Here is a 17,888-nt window from a genome sequence, read left to right as displayed (position 1 = left end):
CCCGTCCCATCCTGGCAACAAACTGTTCCAACTTCTGCAATCTGGTAGAAGGTTCCGCATCATCCGGGCAAGGACAGAGAGACTCAAGAGGAGCTTCTATCCCCAAGCCATCCGTGCCCTAAACACACACACCCGCCCTCTCACATCATCTATAATTGACTGAGACAGGACTCTCTTCCAGACACTAAACCAAGGCACAATGTACATTTCAAATTCCTTTAATTTTAAATATGTTTATATTGTCTATTCTGTAAAATAGTCAGATGTCTATTCATATTAATGTACAGAATTCACCTGCTTGCTGCTACTACTGCACATTCACCCAATGTATATAATATATATATATATATATATATATATATATATATATATATATATATGTGTGTGTGTGTGTGTTCTTCCTCTACCCCCCCCCCCCCCCCCCCCATTTTTGCACATGTCGAGGAGTGTGTCAGACTACATTTCACTGTGTGTTATACTTGTATAACTATGCATGTGACAAATAATAAACCTTGTACCTTGAACCTTAAATGACACAATAAAAGAGTCGTGCAGATCACATTAAAGAGATACTAAAACGTGTTTTATCACCTGCTGCTGCCCTAATGTTAGGTAGAAACTTAACATCGCTCAGGAATACGAAAATAAATAATACTGGAGTGAATATTAAGCCTCCCCACACTCTGTGAGAGATGAGACCGGGCTTCTGAAGTCACGGCTCCCTCTACAGTTTGTACAGTGGAAATTTTTCCATCCAGTGCAGGAAAACAATCAAACTGACTGTGCTGAACAGTCGGGAGGACACAACGGAGACGCGTCCGGGGATACACACATAATACACAGGCTCAGTTGTGTGCGTCTCAAACGCCAGCGGGAACACCAATATTCCCACAGATACGGCAGATTTCCACGTGGATTTTTTTTCCATTCGGCGGGCTGATTCGCTGTTTTCTGCGGACAATCGGGGGAAAATGTCTCATTCTTTGAATACTTGAGGAGTGACGACAACTTTCCTCCTTTCGGACTTCACCCGCACTAATAGCAGAAGATAAAGCGCGAGGAGAGGAGAGGACTGCTTTTCAACAATGCAAACAGATCAATTACCCGATCAGGATTTGCAAAATTAAGGATTTGGCGTCTCTGCAGCGGAGGTACCAAGCAATGTTTGCAGCGGAGATGCGTTGTTTGCTGAGGTTTATGTCCGTGGATGTTGCGGCTCGGTCGGGCTGCACACGGAGCCTTTGGGTGGCTGTGATTGGACCGGACACAGACTGGGGCTGACTGATGTTTGTCCGAGAGGAAATGTTTTGGGGAGGAGATCAATATGAGTTACTGGCAAAGGGGGAGACGCCAGTCGTCGCGAGTGCCCATATTACTATGAAGACGAACGGCACCATGCAGGCATAAGGATTTTTTTCTTGTATTTTAATTCAAAAACATAGGAAAAAGATCTTCTTACCATCAGAGATTTATTTATATTTATTTATGATGTGTTTTGCTGCCTTTGCAAACTGTTGCAAACATTGTTGCACTTGGATTTGGATAGTGCTTGCTTCTGCACGAAAGTTTTTTTTAATCCTTGTTCTTGACTATCATGCCCAGGAATTTGATATTGCATCATATTATCTTTTAAAATAAAAACGACATGGACTTGTGCATCCCTAATATTTAAACGTAATCTGGACTTTCACTCTGAAAACTTATTTTTTCCGGGACATTGCAACACTTTTACTGAAGAAAACTGTCAGCTAATTACTTTTTAAAATCCTGTAGTGTAAAATGTGCTCGCAAACACCTGGAAAAATGGCTGGCAGCTGGGTTGTATATTCAGCTTTTTTACTACCATTGTTCGCAGTGGGCACAGCTTTCTCGGGGGTCTTCAACACCACAGACAGAGACGTTTTCACAGATGACTTGCTGCAGGTCAAGCTCACACAAGACAGAGCGAGTGAGCACTGGAAGCTCCAGTCTGCTGACTCCCATCCCAACCTATATTTTAACCAAGTGGATGTGTTACACTTGAGGCAAAGGTCCTCTACCACCCACAGTCACATATTTAAAGTCATCAGAGCTGCTGTGCTCACTATGTTGTCTAATGTTCCCTTTTACTTGCCCCCTGTGAAACATGAGGAGTTTACAAGCAAGTGGAATGAGATTTATGGGAACAACCTGCCTCCCCTGGCTCTCTACTGCCTGTTGTGCCCAGAGGATTCTGCTGCTCTGCAGTTTCTTATCAAGTTTATGGATAGGATGGCCGAATATTCAGACTGGAAGGTGACCAGTGCACCGAACGATGAGGTGCCCATGGCGCACTCCCTCACTGGGTTTGCTACTGCTTATGACTTTATTTACTCCTACCTGGATCAGCGTAGAAAGGATTTATACCTCAAGAAAATTCGCGCTGAGACGGTGGAGCTGTATGAGCTCTCTAAGTACAGAGGATGGGGCAAACAGTATCTCCAAAATCATCAAACCACCAACATATTAGCCATCCTGACAGGTGCAATAGTGGTGGGGTCACATGACGACCCAGAGTCAATGATCTGGAAACAAGTGGCAGTTAACTATATGGAGAAAACAATGTTTCTTTTGAATCACGTTGTTGATGGCTCCCTGGATGAGGGAGTAGCCTATGGAAGCTACACAGCCAAGTCTATCACCCAGTATGTGTTCTTAGCTCAGCGTCATTTCAACATAGACAACATGCAGAACAACTGGCTGCGGGGCCACTTTTGGTTTTATTATGCCACGCTGTTGCCGGGCTTTCAGAGAACAGTCGGCATTGCGGATTCAAACTACAACTGGTTTTATGGTCCAGAGAGCCAGCTTGTTTTCCTCGACACGTTCATCATGAAGAATGGAACGGGCAACTGGCTGGCTCAACAGATTCGAAAGCATCGGCCGAAGGACGGCCCCATGGGGCAGTCATCTGCCCAGCGCTGGGCTACACTTCACACAGAATACATCTGGTACAACTCCCACCTCACGCCGCAGCCTCCCCACGATTTTGGCAAAGCTAAAATGCATATTTTCTCAAACTGGGGTGTGGTTACATACGGAGCTGGGCTTCCCAATGGCCAGAGTAATACTTTTGTCTCCTTTAAGTCTGGCAGCCTGGGTGGCCGTGCAGTCTATGACATTGTCCATGACAAGCCTTACTCCTGGGTGGATGGCTGGAACAGCTTTAACCCTGGTCATGAGCACCCAGACCAGAACTCTTTTACTTTTGCTCCTAATGGGCAAGTATTTGTGTCTGAAGCACTTTATGGTCCAAAGTACAGCTACCTTAACAATGTTTTAGTGTTCAGTCCATCTCCTACCAGCCAGTGTAACAATCCATGGGAGGGTCAGTTGGGGGAGTGCGCTAAGTGGCTGCGCTGGACCGATGAAGGGGTGGGTGACGCTAGAGGTGAGGTGATTGCCGCTTTGTCACACAAGGATACGATGTTTGTGAGTGGGGAAGCCGTGCTGGCTTATTCACCTGCCATGAGACTAAAGAGTGTATTCAGAGCTTTGGTTCTGCTCAACTCGCAGACTTTGCTAGTCCTTGACCATGTAGAAAAATGGGGTGATTCACCTATAAAGTCACTCAGTGCTTTTTTCCACAATCTCGACATTGACTTTAAATACGTTCCTTTCAGATTCATGGACAGATATAACGGCGCGATGATGGATGTGTGGGATGCTCATTATAAAATGTTCTGGTTTGACACTCAGGGCCACAGCCCTGAAACACGGATACAGGAAGCAGAGCAGGCGGCTGAGTTTAAAAAGAGGTGGACGCAGTATATAAACGTTACTTTCCAAATGACAGGCCCGGTCAGCAGAGTGGCTTACGTGCTGCACGGACCGTATGTCAAAGTGTCCAACTGTAGATTTATAGATAACAGCAAAAATGGAGTGAGGCTTTCTTTAATCATTAATAACACAGAGAAGATTGTGTCCATTGCTACAAACTATAAAGACATTGGGGCAAGGTTGAGTTATTTGGGATTTGGAGGTCACAGTAAAGTTGAGGATAGATATCAAATCACCCGATACGGCCTTGGGACACAAATCCTCCCTAAACAAATCAGCAGTGATAATCAGCTGTTTGACTTTGGTTTCACAGTCAATGTAATAGCGGGGGTCGTTCTCTGTGTGGCTATAGGATTTTTGACCATGCAGAGAAAGTTTTATGTTTGCTTCAGCAGGCTGATGCGTTACGCACTCCTCACCGTGCTCATTCTGTGGATAGCCGAGCTGCTGTTTGTCTCTAACAGCTGCGATCAGCTTCTCTGTGGGGTAAAATGGAAAGGTGCGGGTGCCAAAAGCGAAGTAAACAAACAAATAAGATTGTACGAGCAGCACCGGCTCCCCCTTCCCACTGTTGTCATAACGACCCTTCCCGGATCGGGATCGGAAATACTCAAGCACCTTTTTTACAATAGCTCAGACTTTGTTTATATAAGGGTCCCCACCGAGCATGTGGACATTCCTGAGACTGAGTTTGAGTTTGACACCCTGGTCGATGCCTGTGAATGGTCAAGGTCAGACGCCGTGAACGCACGGTTTAAGATTATCCAGGGCTGGCTGCATTCGCTAGTGCATAACACAAAGCTGCACTTGCAAAATATTCAGCTCGTAGAGGGCAGCAGGGTCAAGCAGACCCAGAGAGTCAGCGTCCCCAGGGACAGAAAGAAAAGATCCAGGAAGAGAGAACCAGCATCTGACCTGAAGGGCAAACTGAGGGCTAGTCTGGACAGAGATGCAGAGTATGTAAGGGAAATGAGAAGGCATGTTGCAGAGTACCCTAACGCCCGGGTGGTAATCAACATGCAGAGTGGAAGCTGGACACTCAAACTACCTTTCATTCAGGAGGTAGTGGGACTTTCCTTGAGGACAATATACTTGGTGAGAGACCCGAGAGCATGGATTTATCTCATGGTTTATAACAGCAAACCCAGCCTATACTCCCTTAAAAACATCCCACAGCACCTTTCCTTGATATTCAAGGAGGATGCTGTCAGGGATGGGTGCTCAGCTGTTGCGCCAGAGTTTAAAATGATCCAGAGGCTACTGTCCCGTTATGAGACAAATCCTGTTTTGATTCTGGCTCATTTGTGGCTGGCACACACCGCAGCCGCTCTGAGGGTCAGCGAGAGCCTTCCCGAGGAGTCCTTTCTCCGAGTGAGGTTTGAGGATGTGGTCAACTTCCCCCAGGAGACGGCAGAGACAATACACACATTTCTGGGGGTGCCTGTGTCACCCACAGCCCTCAATCAACTCATATTCACCACCTCTACGAACCTGTACAATCTAATGTATGAAGGAGACATCTCACCAGCCAACATTAACATATGGAGACAGAAAATGTCTCGAAAGGACGTTCGACTGATAGAGGATGTGTGTGGAAGTGTGTTGAAGAGGCTGGGTTACACTAGGTTCACCAGTTAACCGCTGCTGGTCAGCTGATATTGAGCTGTCTTTGTTTACTGTAGCTGCCAGTCACAGCCAGCTCTGTAATGTATTCTTTTTTCTTTTTCTTTTTGCACTGAGCTGAAAAAAAAAAACCAATGTTAAAAGTTGAAGAAAAACTGTGCTGTCTCTCCGTCTGTCTTCAAGCTTTCTCCCTCAGTTGTATTTGTTTGGGTGTGTGTACAGTATTGTATCGACTACAGCAACAGATGTTTGTGAGGGAGGAATACTTTGCATTGGAACAGGTGGAAGGGAGCTCATTTTATTGTTCTTCTCCCTCTAAGCAGCCCTCTACAGTTACTTGTAGCGCTCTTTTTATCGACTGAAACTTTAGACCTGTCTTGTCTTACATACTGATGAATATCACTGAATTTCAACATAAATTTTATGATACTACCCAACAACCGTGGTGTGAGGAAAAAATGCTTTGTGCAAAATTCAAAGCTTGGTTATTTGATTTTTTTTCTTTTTTTGGGAAGTGGCAGTACATTTATTGGTTTGGAACAGATATGTTATGAAGCTCATTAATAAGTTTTGAAGTTGTAGGAGACAGCTAATTTGGGCTGTCATTTTCCTGTCTGAACTGTTGAATGCTGTTTCCCTTTAAAACTGTATAAAAAATGCTGCATTGTAAGGGGTTGAAAATGGAGAACAAGAAGATGACTGGTGTTTTTTTTTAAACTCAAGTGATAGATTGTATTTTTGTTGTACGAAGGATTTTAGTTAGAAACTCAAAGATGTCACAGCAGTTTAGCACTTTCACAAAATCTGATTGTATGTGGGATTCAGTGCATTTTCCAGGGCTAACTTTACTGTATCCGCTTAATTATTATGGAAGCATAAAATCTCTGAAGATATATAAAATATGTGTAGAAGAAAGAAAGTAAAGTATTTATGAGTTCTAAAGATATATATCCTAAAGGATCAGGAATGAATACCATTATTGTAACTCCCTTTAGCATTTATTGAATTAGATCTGAGGGATGTGCTTAATAGGGATCAAACTGGTAAAAAAAAGAAACTGTCAGCCTTGACACATTTCTAGTCAAAGCAATTTCCAAAGCACCCCCCTCAGCTAGTTATATTAATCTGCAAGATGCCATAGCAGAGGCTTACTGTGTTTTATTGCTGTGATATATTCACTATAAAGGCCTGAAGGAAAAGCAAACAACACGTGTTTCTATTTCCAGTTGCAGTCACTCAGATAGCCAATCATATTTTAGGTTTTTGTCTTTAAAGAGTCCAGTGAGCCTTGCACTGAACACAGATGAATATGAAGTATAGGTAAAAAAAAAAAAAAAAATCAGAGACCATTTTTACTCTGTGATGTTATGCTCCTTGGCCTGGGTAAAAAAAAAAATGCTACTCAGTAACCTTTGATGCTGTCTTGCTTAGACATTTCTGTACTGTAAATGGATCACATGTAACATGCAGATGGTGCACTCGTTTCTAAACTCGCCATCGCATCTGTACACAGAATACTCAGTGTTCATTTGGAAATATCCATCTTTCCTTGGCTAGAAGCAGTCCTGTTTGTTTTTTTCTCTATGAACACTGAAACCCTTGACTGGCTGGAAAACCCGTTTGATGTTCGTGGTCTTTGAATGTGTAGACTTGGCAGACATGCTTTCACTTTGGTGTTGCAATCCTGTTACCAACTCTGTTTTGTATTTGCTTGTGGGGATATGGTTCCTTGCTTCTGTGGCCTTGAATTACAATCATTTCTTTTTTGACAGTTTTCTTTTTCTGGATCTGGAGCAGAAAGAGAAATTAATGTAACGAAAAGAATAAATTCATAAATATATTGACAACCAGTCTTTGTTTAGGTGTAGTGTATTATTTTCCACAATGGCATAGGCCATGTGATTATAAGGCGTTTGTCCTCATTAGCTGCTTTTATACTCATGTTAAACTAGCTATTATCCTTCGCTACAAAAGACAGAACATAAATTTTAATTTGTACGTGCTCTCTTTCCGTATGATTACGGCTAACCTGCTAGTAATGTGTCTGTTTACGCAGACGCTTGTGCTGCCACATTTTTGCACTAGCACAATCTCCATTTTATTAGACACGGATGACAGAAGCCTAATTGCTTATATGGGTGATGTGCATGACAAGGAGGAACCAACAATTAAAAACATGTCAGGAAGTTCTAATGCCATGCTCTGACTGAAACTCCCTTAACAGGAGCAGGCTTCGAAAGAGCACATGCTGTGTCTTATGTCTCAGAATGGTGAGTCAGTCATTTCATTACTCATTTGTTCTTGATCCCTCCTGTAACACTCTAATGCTTGGCAGGGTCCTCTGTGCCTAATGCTTCCACGCAGAGGCACATTATTCACAGAAAAACCTCAGGCAAATGCTTTGGAAGGTTTCTACAAGTCTGGACCTGCAGTCTCTGCTTGTAAAGTAGTTCCATTCGTTCTGAATGCAGGAGTAATCTTCCCCCTGTATGCATACGTGCTTAATAATTATTCAGGCTTCACAGAGAGCTGGGACATAACTAATAACTTCATTTCTTTTTTTAACCAGACAATTACTGGTGTCATTTAAAGAGAAGACAAGAGAATGATGCAAAACTAAACTCTACCTCTCTGACAAAAACAATGATTAAACCCAAATTTATAGAAATGATTATAAACCTTTGCAGCATAAACTATATTTTTCCTCCGTTTGCTTTCCTTGGAATAATAGTATTTTTACAGAGCCTGTATACTGCTCAATTTTTGTGTTTATTTTTATTAACTTATGCATTACTCCAGAAAATAAGTCTTAATATTTATTAATATGTACAGTTAGTAACTACTAAATGTAATCAATTGGAACTGAACTGATAGCAACTGCAGAATTGATGACTATTAGAAAATCATCTTTCAATTAAAAGGGCCAATACCCAAATGTGGCCACACTCTTACTTACTTCTAACCAGAAAGTGATCCAAATATATCAGTTTCACTACTTTGCTGACAGGATGGAATAGGAACCTCCTAATGTCACTGGCAAAAGGCTTTCAATTCTTGGTCCCCTCATACTAATAATGTCCTTTTGAGTGAGTATTGTAAAGGCATGTGGTTCAAGGACCCTCAAGGTTTAGACTGATAAAGATGAAATACCCAGTAAATATTCAAACCTCATTGAAAACCCGAATGAGTCGAATCCACCAAGAGTATGAGGGAGTGGAACGTAGAAAAGCTTGCTTTTATTCTTGTGGGACAAATCTAGAAGTTATTATACCAAAGGTGGATTTAAGAAAACAACAACAAAAAGACAAAAAGCATCTATAACACTTTCCCTCCAAGCTGGTTTATGGAAATAAAATTAAAAAAAAAAAATAGTCACAGCCTTCCTGTGAAGAGACAAAATCCCCAAGATCAATAACAACAACTAATAAACTCATGCGATGAAGGAGGAATATGGTTTCCAGATATTCATAGCAAGTCATTCTAAGATTGGACAATCTACCTAAAATAACGATTTAAAAGAATAAAAATACCCCTGTTAGGCTTTTAGTGGAGAATTTATATTATTATGCAAATTATGGACCAATTCTTTGATCAATGCAGGTGGCGAAACCCACAAAAACAGTGATTGGCAGCAGTAGAATATAGACCACAGTCACATGAAATGAGATTCAAAACATACAGTATTATATAGTGCAGGATTTATATTTTCATCTAATGGAAATCTGTTGTGACGCCCGAACTTTTTAAGGGCATAGACATATGAAACAAGAAGAAGATAAACTAATCAGAGCTGTGGAGTGCAGTTTCAGCAATGTGTGGGTTGCTGTGATCTCCTAACTGACAGCATGTTCCAGACTAAATTACAATGTGGACTTGAGTTGCTTAAAGAGATGAACACAAGATAATGGATTGCTGCATGCAAAAATAGCACAAAAATATAAAAGTGCTCTGGATGCAGAATATTGGAGATGATGTTAAAACATGAGGCCTGCACCCAACATCCAAATCCAGGTTGTTGGATGCAGAGAGGGGGGTACGCTGCTGTGCTTGATGTTGTACTATCTTTTTGTTAAGCAGTTTTGGTTGGGTATCACTGGAAGCTAGTCGTGTATTCTTTATACATCGTAAAAAGCATGCTGAAACAATTTCAGATTGGATAACTGCTTTCTGTGAAACAGGCTGCCCTAATTCTTCCAGATGTGGATGAACCTGATGAGCCTAATGGAGACTGGAACTTTATTAGATTTTGTCTTGAGAAAGCTTCAAAAAGATTCTGTATCATTCAATCTCTGTCTCTATTCTGGTGTCTTATTGTAAAGCTTTTTTATATCTGTAGAGGGAATGCAGATTATCATCACAGATTATCTTTGGACTTTTAACATAATGGCACAGAACATTAAGGAACCCTGCTTCTGCCTCGTATAGCTCGCACATCAAATGTAAGTCTGTATAGATAATCTCCACCAATTAAATTTAATGGAATCTTACAGACAGGATAAAAATAAAGTGATATGTCAGAGTGTTCTTCCATAGAATTCATTTCTCATCTGAAAATAACACTGCAAACGCCTGCTGCTCGGAAAGACAAATACGCTTTATGAAAATCTTTTGATGTCTGATCACAAGAAGCAGATGATTTGCAGAACTAATTTAAGCTAGAAGGTTGCCTCCTAGATTATCTTTGATGTCTGATAACCAATACATAATCATTGCATGAAATAAGGTTTTATGGAGAAAATGATGAAAAGCTGCATTATAATCTAATTCCATGCACCGAGTTTGGTTAAGTGATCAAGCAGCTTTCTCACACTATTAGGTGCATGGAGGTTATCCAGATAGAAAAGGAGACTCAATTTCAGCTGAGTAGTCATACCCTCTCCTTTTCCGCCTTTATCTTTCGCTGCATCCAAATCCCAGGAGACCTTCTCCCTTGCCGGCAGCCATCGCTCCTGCCACTGCTCATTAATTAACCTTTGCTGCAGCCACCATCAGTCAGAGCAGCCTGATATTCTGGAGAAGAGTAATCATCGATACCATACAAGGCCTTTGTGCTGGGGAATTAGCTCGCTAATGGAGAGCAACACCATCATTGTTGAAAGTTTCAAAACTTCCATTTGAATGTGATGTGTGATTTGTTGTGAGTGTGTCCTTCAGATGTCAGCAGATTGGCTCTGAATGGCTTCACTGATGGTGTGTAAGCAGCTGGCAAAGCCTCTCTCCTATATTTAGTCATTTTCAGTGCAGTAAACAACGCCTGTAAGGTCCTCAGATCCTACTGTTCAAATATACCTGCTGATGACACTGCTGTGTTTGGACACCGGGACGTGGAGATCCCAGGAATTGCTGTTAATAAGAGTTGACTTGCAAGGAAATATGGCGCCCTGTCAATTTGCAGCTGTTGGCAAGTAATTTCTGTAGTGAAAATGGGATCTTCTGTGCCAATAAAGCACAGCAGCCACTGCTAATGAAGCCCAGTCTGCTCTTATAGTGCAGGGAAATCAGACCAGATGAGGCGTTTTGAATTTCACTTCAGGCAAATCTCGATACTGAGATACTCTCACAGTTGTATATCAAAACACTCCTCGAGGCTTTGCACAGTCCTAGCTGTCATTCTTTAAAGTTTGGCGGATACATGAATACCAGCTGAGTTTTTCAAAATTAACTGCATAACAGGGACATTAATATAAATGCTATGTTCCCAGAGAATTTATGCACAGCGTTTTGGTGTCATTGGCTAATTTCAAATGTATGTTCTTCCATTTGTTTATTGTGCAAACATCATTTTCTTGAGCCTTACACTCCACTGGTGGGAGTTTTAAGCTGCTATGACCATTCCTTTGCCTGAAAGTCAAATGAAAGTCTGTGGAAATTGAATTTTTTCTGCTTAGCAATATGAGGCGACTGAAAACGATTCAAGACTTTGCTTTGAGAAGTTTCTGACTTTTCGACTTTGAAAGTGAGACCCCTCGAAATAAACCAATATTCTGTCAGCTTAACCTGTCTCTCTTGACATTTTAGTTAATCCCCACTCTTGTTCTGTATATTATGGACAGTTTGCAGGGTAGACACAGCTCTCTACCCCTAGGAAAACGAGCCACTCTAGTATCGCTTTGAGTAGAGCTCCTCTCTTTCTCCTATTTCAACGCCTGTGGTTTGCTAGCTGTGCAGAAATGAGCAGAATGATGCGTAAGCTGGAAAAGGAGATAAAAGGGGGGGCAGAAAAAACGAAATCGACTAAATGATTTAGCTGTGCTTTGACTAATGTAAGTTTACCAGTTCTGTTATGGAGAGGGTTAGCCACTGTTTTCATGTAATGAGCTCTGTCTGTCTATTAAAGCAAAGGGTGGCCAAGCTGCAGCATTTAAAGCCTGGTGTTATTCTGAGGTGTAGGATTGAATCCAGCTGGCCCGCTGACAGACAGACAGGGGAGAGGCCCTTTTCCTGGATGACACACTCAGTAGTCCTTCATTACTGGGACCGAGAAACCATAACCCGGCTGTCAAAGTGCTGCCACGGCCACCGCTCTCCTGAACCATGTCTAGTCGAGGCATGTCTGCCAAGCGGATCATTTTCATGTTTTATGTGATGCACAAAAGAACTAATAGGGAAGATAGCAAAACAGACACAAATGCGTGGTTAAATATTTGTGGGGACATCCCATGCAGCCTTTTTGCATCAAGCATGAGTCATTGACCTCTAATTAGTGGGATTTATGTATTATGGAGCAATAACAGCGTCGGTGACATCGGTCATTGCATGCCTGGGAAATTAAAGCAGAGCAAAGGCTTGTTGCTAAGTCATTGGAAATGAAATAACTAATGCGGGAGTTGTAGCCCATATCCTTACTTACATATTCTCATCTCACAGTCTTTTGATAGAACAGAAATGGAAAACTACTTCCCACAATAAAGAATTGACAGGAGACCCGATGGGGTAAGGAATTCATGCACTGTGAGCTTCAGAGATAAGCCAGTCATTATACTCCACACAGATTTTATATCATGCCCTTCCCATAACTATCCCACCCAGTGTGGCTATCTCTACGTCTGGAATCAGTCCAACACCACAAACTTGAAATTAGTTTTTGTCCCCTTGTGGCGTCTCTCCTTTCTTTCCTTCAAAAAGAAACTTCTCTTTCAAGAGGGCCTTACATTTCCTTGCAATCACACTATTGGCAATGTACAGCTTCTGACAACATGTTTTATTTTTAAAAGAGACATCTTGACACTGACGGGCGGCAGAAGCCGAGAGACATTCGTCAGTTTCTTCTCGTCCCCTGCGATTTTTAGCTGCAGAGCAAGCCAGATGGTCAGATTCTCTGCTCATATGGTTATGTTCCTTAGAGATCACCATTTTTGGCCTGATTGGAAAAAAAACATATAAAAGTGGCGAGATGTTAAGAAATGATAACAGCTGAAGAAGGTCAGGACAGCAGTATCACTGCTTTGAAGAGAGTGTTTTTAAGGGGAAATGTGCCTCCTCCCTTACACAATTATTCACTGCAAAGCACAGTAACATTTTACTGTAAAAAAACTCCAATTCATATTTATCAGAGGTCGACGAGACAAAAGAAAACAAATGAACAAGGTGCCATCTTTGCTGTTTTAAAATGCGGATGATTTGTAGGTTATAGTGCCTGTTAAAGTCTCATCTGTCTTCTGTCAGAGGATAGAAATACCACAAGACTGCAGGATGAACTCTTCTAACAACTGACGTTTTACTTTTTCAAATTTAAGAAGCCACTTACCTGTGCATACTAGAGCAGTGCAGCAGATAACTTCACATTACAGGGAAATTGTTCACAGATGGATACAAGTTCCCTAATTGGCACATAATCCCTATTAGCCGTTTGAAAACTCACAATGGTGGCAATTTTCAATATGGCTGTCAACAAAAGCACTGGACTATCGTTTGTTGTTCAGGCAAAGTGAACTGGACTTGCTTTTTTGAATTATATTAGTGTCATTATATTCATGTTCAAATATGCAAAAGTCAACGTTAGTATTTGCACACTATTTGTTTCAATCACACTTCTGGAGCCCTTACACGCTGCACTGGTTTTCCAATTCTCACCCATGGCTCCCAAAAAGCTTGTTTAGTGTGGTTTGTGACATAAGGAGGGGGTTGACTACTATTCAGAAGTTTGGTGGTTCAATCTTCAGCTCTGTATGTTAAAGTGCCTTTGGGCAACATACTGAACCCTAAGTACCTCCAGATGTATCCTTCTGGGTTTGCAAGGGGCGGGGGGTGGATGCAACTAGCACTTTTAAGAGTGGTAGGCGAGAGTAAAACAGTGTTACCATGGACTAAACTAGGACAGGTTGTAATATACATATATACATAAGTTATATGACTTAGCCAATATAGCGAACTGCTGGGCAGCACAGCAAAAAGGTTTTAGGTCTGAATCAGTCCAAGTTATCAGGTTAACTAGTGATTCTAAAGTGGTTGTTGGTGTGAAGGGAAATAGTTACGTCTCCATGTGTTAGCCTGTTAATGACAATAACTGATGATAATAATTGAGCAGAGCCAAAGGTTAGGAAAAGGGAAATGGTTCTTCAAAATAAAGTTTTGCCTTACCGATACAGACAGGCACAGATTCTACTTTGATGTCAAGTGGTTTCAGTCTCCAGGTTGTGTCACATTTTTCACAGTTTGACCTATGGCTCGGAGAGTAGCTGGGTAGTGTTTAAAGATAAGTCACTTTCATGCAAACATTGGGGTGACAACACCAATATGCTAGCAACCAATATGCTAGCAATCAAAAATCATGAGGAGATTTTTGCCAACCAGTTGTGGAATACAAACATTTTCCAATGGTAGATCACTAGGGAAAAAAATGGGGGGGGGGGGGGGGGGGGGGGTGTCACAGTACCTTGGCCTGTGTGAATTTGGCTTTAGAAATAGTTTTCCCATCAACTGCCTTAGATACGAAAAAAAAGTACGTGTGTGAATGGGTAATTAAGGCATGAGTAGAAATCTTTACATAAGAACCAGTCCATTTAACTTTTACTTCTCCACAATAGTGAACAAGTTAATCACATGGTTAGCAGTCACATACAGTATCTCCAAAACCTCATAAAGGGCTCTTCATGCACTGATTATATGAAAGTTATTGAATTGAAAGGGAATAAATTAGCACTGAATGTTACATTTCCTAATCACTAAATCATCACTAAATGGTGAAAGGCACTATGGCACTATGCAGCTGCAATTCATATCACACGTTTGGAGCAGCATGTAACACACATGTGATTGCGATTATCTTGTTTTCCTTCAGACAAAGAAGCTTTGAGGATTTTTTTTAATTTATAAATTTGAGTTACCTGTAGCCAAACGAATAAAAATAAAAAGTAAAACCTCAGCAATTTCCTAATGTTGTAAACCTGCTCAACATTTGGCAATAAACCCCTTTCTGATTCTGATTCTGATTCTGATTCTGAAATGTATCCAGTTATTGTAGTTTTGTGGGAAAAATGCTTTTTCCTAAAATGGCCCAAAAGGAATGGGTGGCACGGTGGTTAGCACTGTTGCCTCACAGCAAGAAGGTCCTGAGTTCCATTCCACCATCAGGCCGGGGTCTTTCTGTGTGGAGTTTGCATGTTCTCCCCGTGTTTGCGTGGGTTCTCTCCGGGTACTCCGGCTTCCTCCCACCGTCCAAAGACATGCAGCTTGTGGGGATAGGTTAATTGGATAATCCAAATTGCCACTAGGTGTGAATGGTTGTCTGTCCCTGTGTGTTAGCCCTGCGACAGACTGGCAACCTGTCCAGGGTGTACCTTGCCTCTCGCCCTATGACAGCTGGGATAGGCTCCAGCGCCCCCCGCGACCCTGAAAAGGATAAGCGAATGGATGGATGGATGAAAATTCAAGTGGGTAATGGGATTTTTCAAATGAATGGCTCTGGAGTGACACACATCTAAATTCTGGCACTTGTATCCACTTTTGTGAGATTGTTTCAGTTATCTAGTGCACTAAAGAGGATTCACCATCAGAGCCATAGTAACCTGCTTAAGGGCAGAAGGGTGAAATTGCACTCCCGTTCCTCTTCTAGGGCCTCAGGGTCTGTATGGTCTTCAGCTTTCTGGCTTTTATGCTTTAATATTCTTAAAGCAAGGAAACTTTCTCTGTCACATTTTTATGGATCAGTATTCAGAGAGATTTTTCCATACATCCCCTATTTACATTGCCAAGCTTGGTAAGCTATAATCTAGATGAATAACAGTTGTTGTGTGCACCGTGGCTCTTTTTTGAAACACATAAACACGATCAAATTGTTTTCAAATGCGAATCCTTATGTTAACCTGAAATGGCAGAAAATGCTACCACAAATGTTCAGTCTTTCCTCAGTCACTAACCATAAATTATTTACGATCAACTACAGATTTCAGACAATAAATAGTCTCCAACATGCTTTTGTTTCATATTTGTCAGTGTTCATTGGTTTCTAAACAGTGTATGTGGCATAATAATAATAATAATAATAATAATAGTAATAATAATAATAGTAATAATAATAGTAGTAATAATGATAATAATAATAATAATAATAGACTGTATATAAAAGGTGGGTATCACCACCGTGACCTTAGTTAATAGTTCGTCCTGTAATGAAACTCCAGTCACTGGACTGACTGCAAAAGTGAAGAAAAACTGCACGCTGATATGGTAGCAACATCTTAATCATAAGGTAGGTCCACCCTAAAGCTTGATCATGGTCTTTGACTCGAGCAGTCAATCTAACTTAAAAACCAGAGACCACATTGTGCTGAATACAACTTAAAACTAGCTACAGGGTTCTTAAAGCAATTGGGAACATGTTTACTGAGGTTACGCAGCAAGGGAGAAAGCTGAAAGCTGTTTTCCTGACTCATATCTTTTGCTTGCTAGTTATAATTAGCAGGTAAACACTGTGCAGTGTTAATGCAATCCACTTCTTCACAAAACACCCTCCATTTCTTTGGAATTTACAACATTTCCATCAAATAAACTAGATTTAAGATGTGACATTTTCCCCACACAAGAAATACAAAATTTATTTAATCTCCTTCTTAGTTTAAAGACTTGCTAGCGTGATCATAGTAAATTGCTTCTTGGAAGGCAAGTTTGATGCAAAGAAAATGGACTGCTTCCCAAATAGTGTAGATGTAAGTGCATTTCTGAAATACATCAACCCAAGAGACTGACTAGACTAGACAGATACTGCTAGCTAATGCCGACTTGAGTAGCCAGCAACTTTCAATTACAAGGGATGCTCTTTTGAAGTGGCAGACATATTAAGAGGAGAATACCAAAACGATTTTTCTTTTATTGATCTCCTACTGTATCACTGAAATCAAAGAAAACAAGAACCTAATGGATGCTCACTGCCAGAAAGCACTTTTTGAAGACTGAAGCTGGCCCACTTCATCTTATCACTTAATTATTTGGCAATGAACGCCAAAAACAAGCGCTCTTGTACAACACCACACCTAATTACCCTGCACAATCAAAAGCCTTTCAGATCATAATGCTGCATGTACAAGGTTTATATTTTCATCATTCTTAACAGTTTCTTACCAGATTGTCTGTGTCATGTGTCAAATCAGGACCGCAATTTAAAACAAAATGTTATCAAACCGGACATTCTCCTCTGTCACAGCAACGTTGGTTTTAATAATTCATGACTCCTGACAAACTTCCTCTGGTCTCTTGAGTTCCTGCATTTTTAGCAACATGAGGTTTTCAGGGACTGCTAGGTGACGCAACTGCGCAGTGGCTTCCAGGGTGTTTACTTATTGTCATTTGTACCCTTTCGCAAACACACTTTGACAGGTTTTGATTTGACTTGAAGGCACGGATGATGGCATTACTTTAATAACCATTCGTGGTCACTGCGGCTTTGCTCCAGAGCATTTACTATAACAGGAGTAATGTGTGGATGGTGTCCCTCTGGCTGGGCTGCCTCATTAAATGGCTGGAAAAGAGTGGCTGGCTGCAGGGGTGATGCATTATTGATGAGAGAGCTTGATTAATTGAAAATATCCTCCACACCAGGGGAGGGTGTGTGCATGCGCGGGCGTTTTATGTGTGTGCGTGCGGTTGGAGTAAGTGGCTTCATTTTGTGTGGACAACTTAATCAGTTGATGCATAGCGCATTTTCTGATTATTATTCTGGACAGCGCTCACTGTCAAACATCTACTGTATGTGCACTCACAAACATGGGTGTTGTAAATGATATTGTTTCATACTGCGTAAGCCAAGTCCAGGTGGGAGTAATAGGCAATCTGCAGATTGTCAGTTAGTATTAAACAATAGAAGATATTTGCATTGGGACTAAGAACGTTGTTCATCCCCCTCAATGTTGGACTCCTGCACCTGCGACACCAGCTGAGTGCTGTAAATAAAAGATGAAGCTGTCAAGAGATGAGCAACAGGACCAAAATGAATTAGTAAAAGTAATCACTTGCTAACAACACCGAAGAGG

General features: G+C 41.3%; 1 protein-coding gene across 1 annotated transcript; it reads left to right on the top strand.

Annotated features, from left to right (window-relative positions):
* Nucleotides 1–790: 790 nt before the first annotated feature.
* On the top strand, nt 791–7,288 carry dselb (dermatan sulfate epimerase like b). Its single transcript, XM_080865366.1, has one exon. It carries the CDS (start codon nt 1,780–1,782, stop codon nt 5,434–5,436), a length of 3,657 nt encoding a protein of 1,218 aa, XP_080721492.1. The 5' UTR covers nt 791–1,779; the 3' UTR covers nt 5,437–7,288.
* Nucleotides 7,289–17,888: the final 10,600 nt, after the last annotated feature.

The sequence above is a fragment of the Rhamphochromis sp. 'chilingali' genome (assembly GCF_963969265.1).
Source record: "Rhamphochromis sp. 'chilingali' genome assembly, chromosome: 18".
Lineage (NCBI taxonomy): Eukaryota > Metazoa > Chordata > Actinopteri > Cichliformes > Cichlidae > Rhamphochromis > Rhamphochromis sp. 'chilingali'.
The sequence above is the reverse complement of the archived record's forward strand: the minus strand, read 5'-3'. Positions and strand labels throughout refer to the sequence as shown.

Coding starts and splice junctions, on each gene's coding strand:
- dselb (XM_080865366.1), top strand. CDS start 1,780: ATGTGCTCGCAAACACCTGGAAAAATGGCTGGCAGCTGGGTTGTATAT.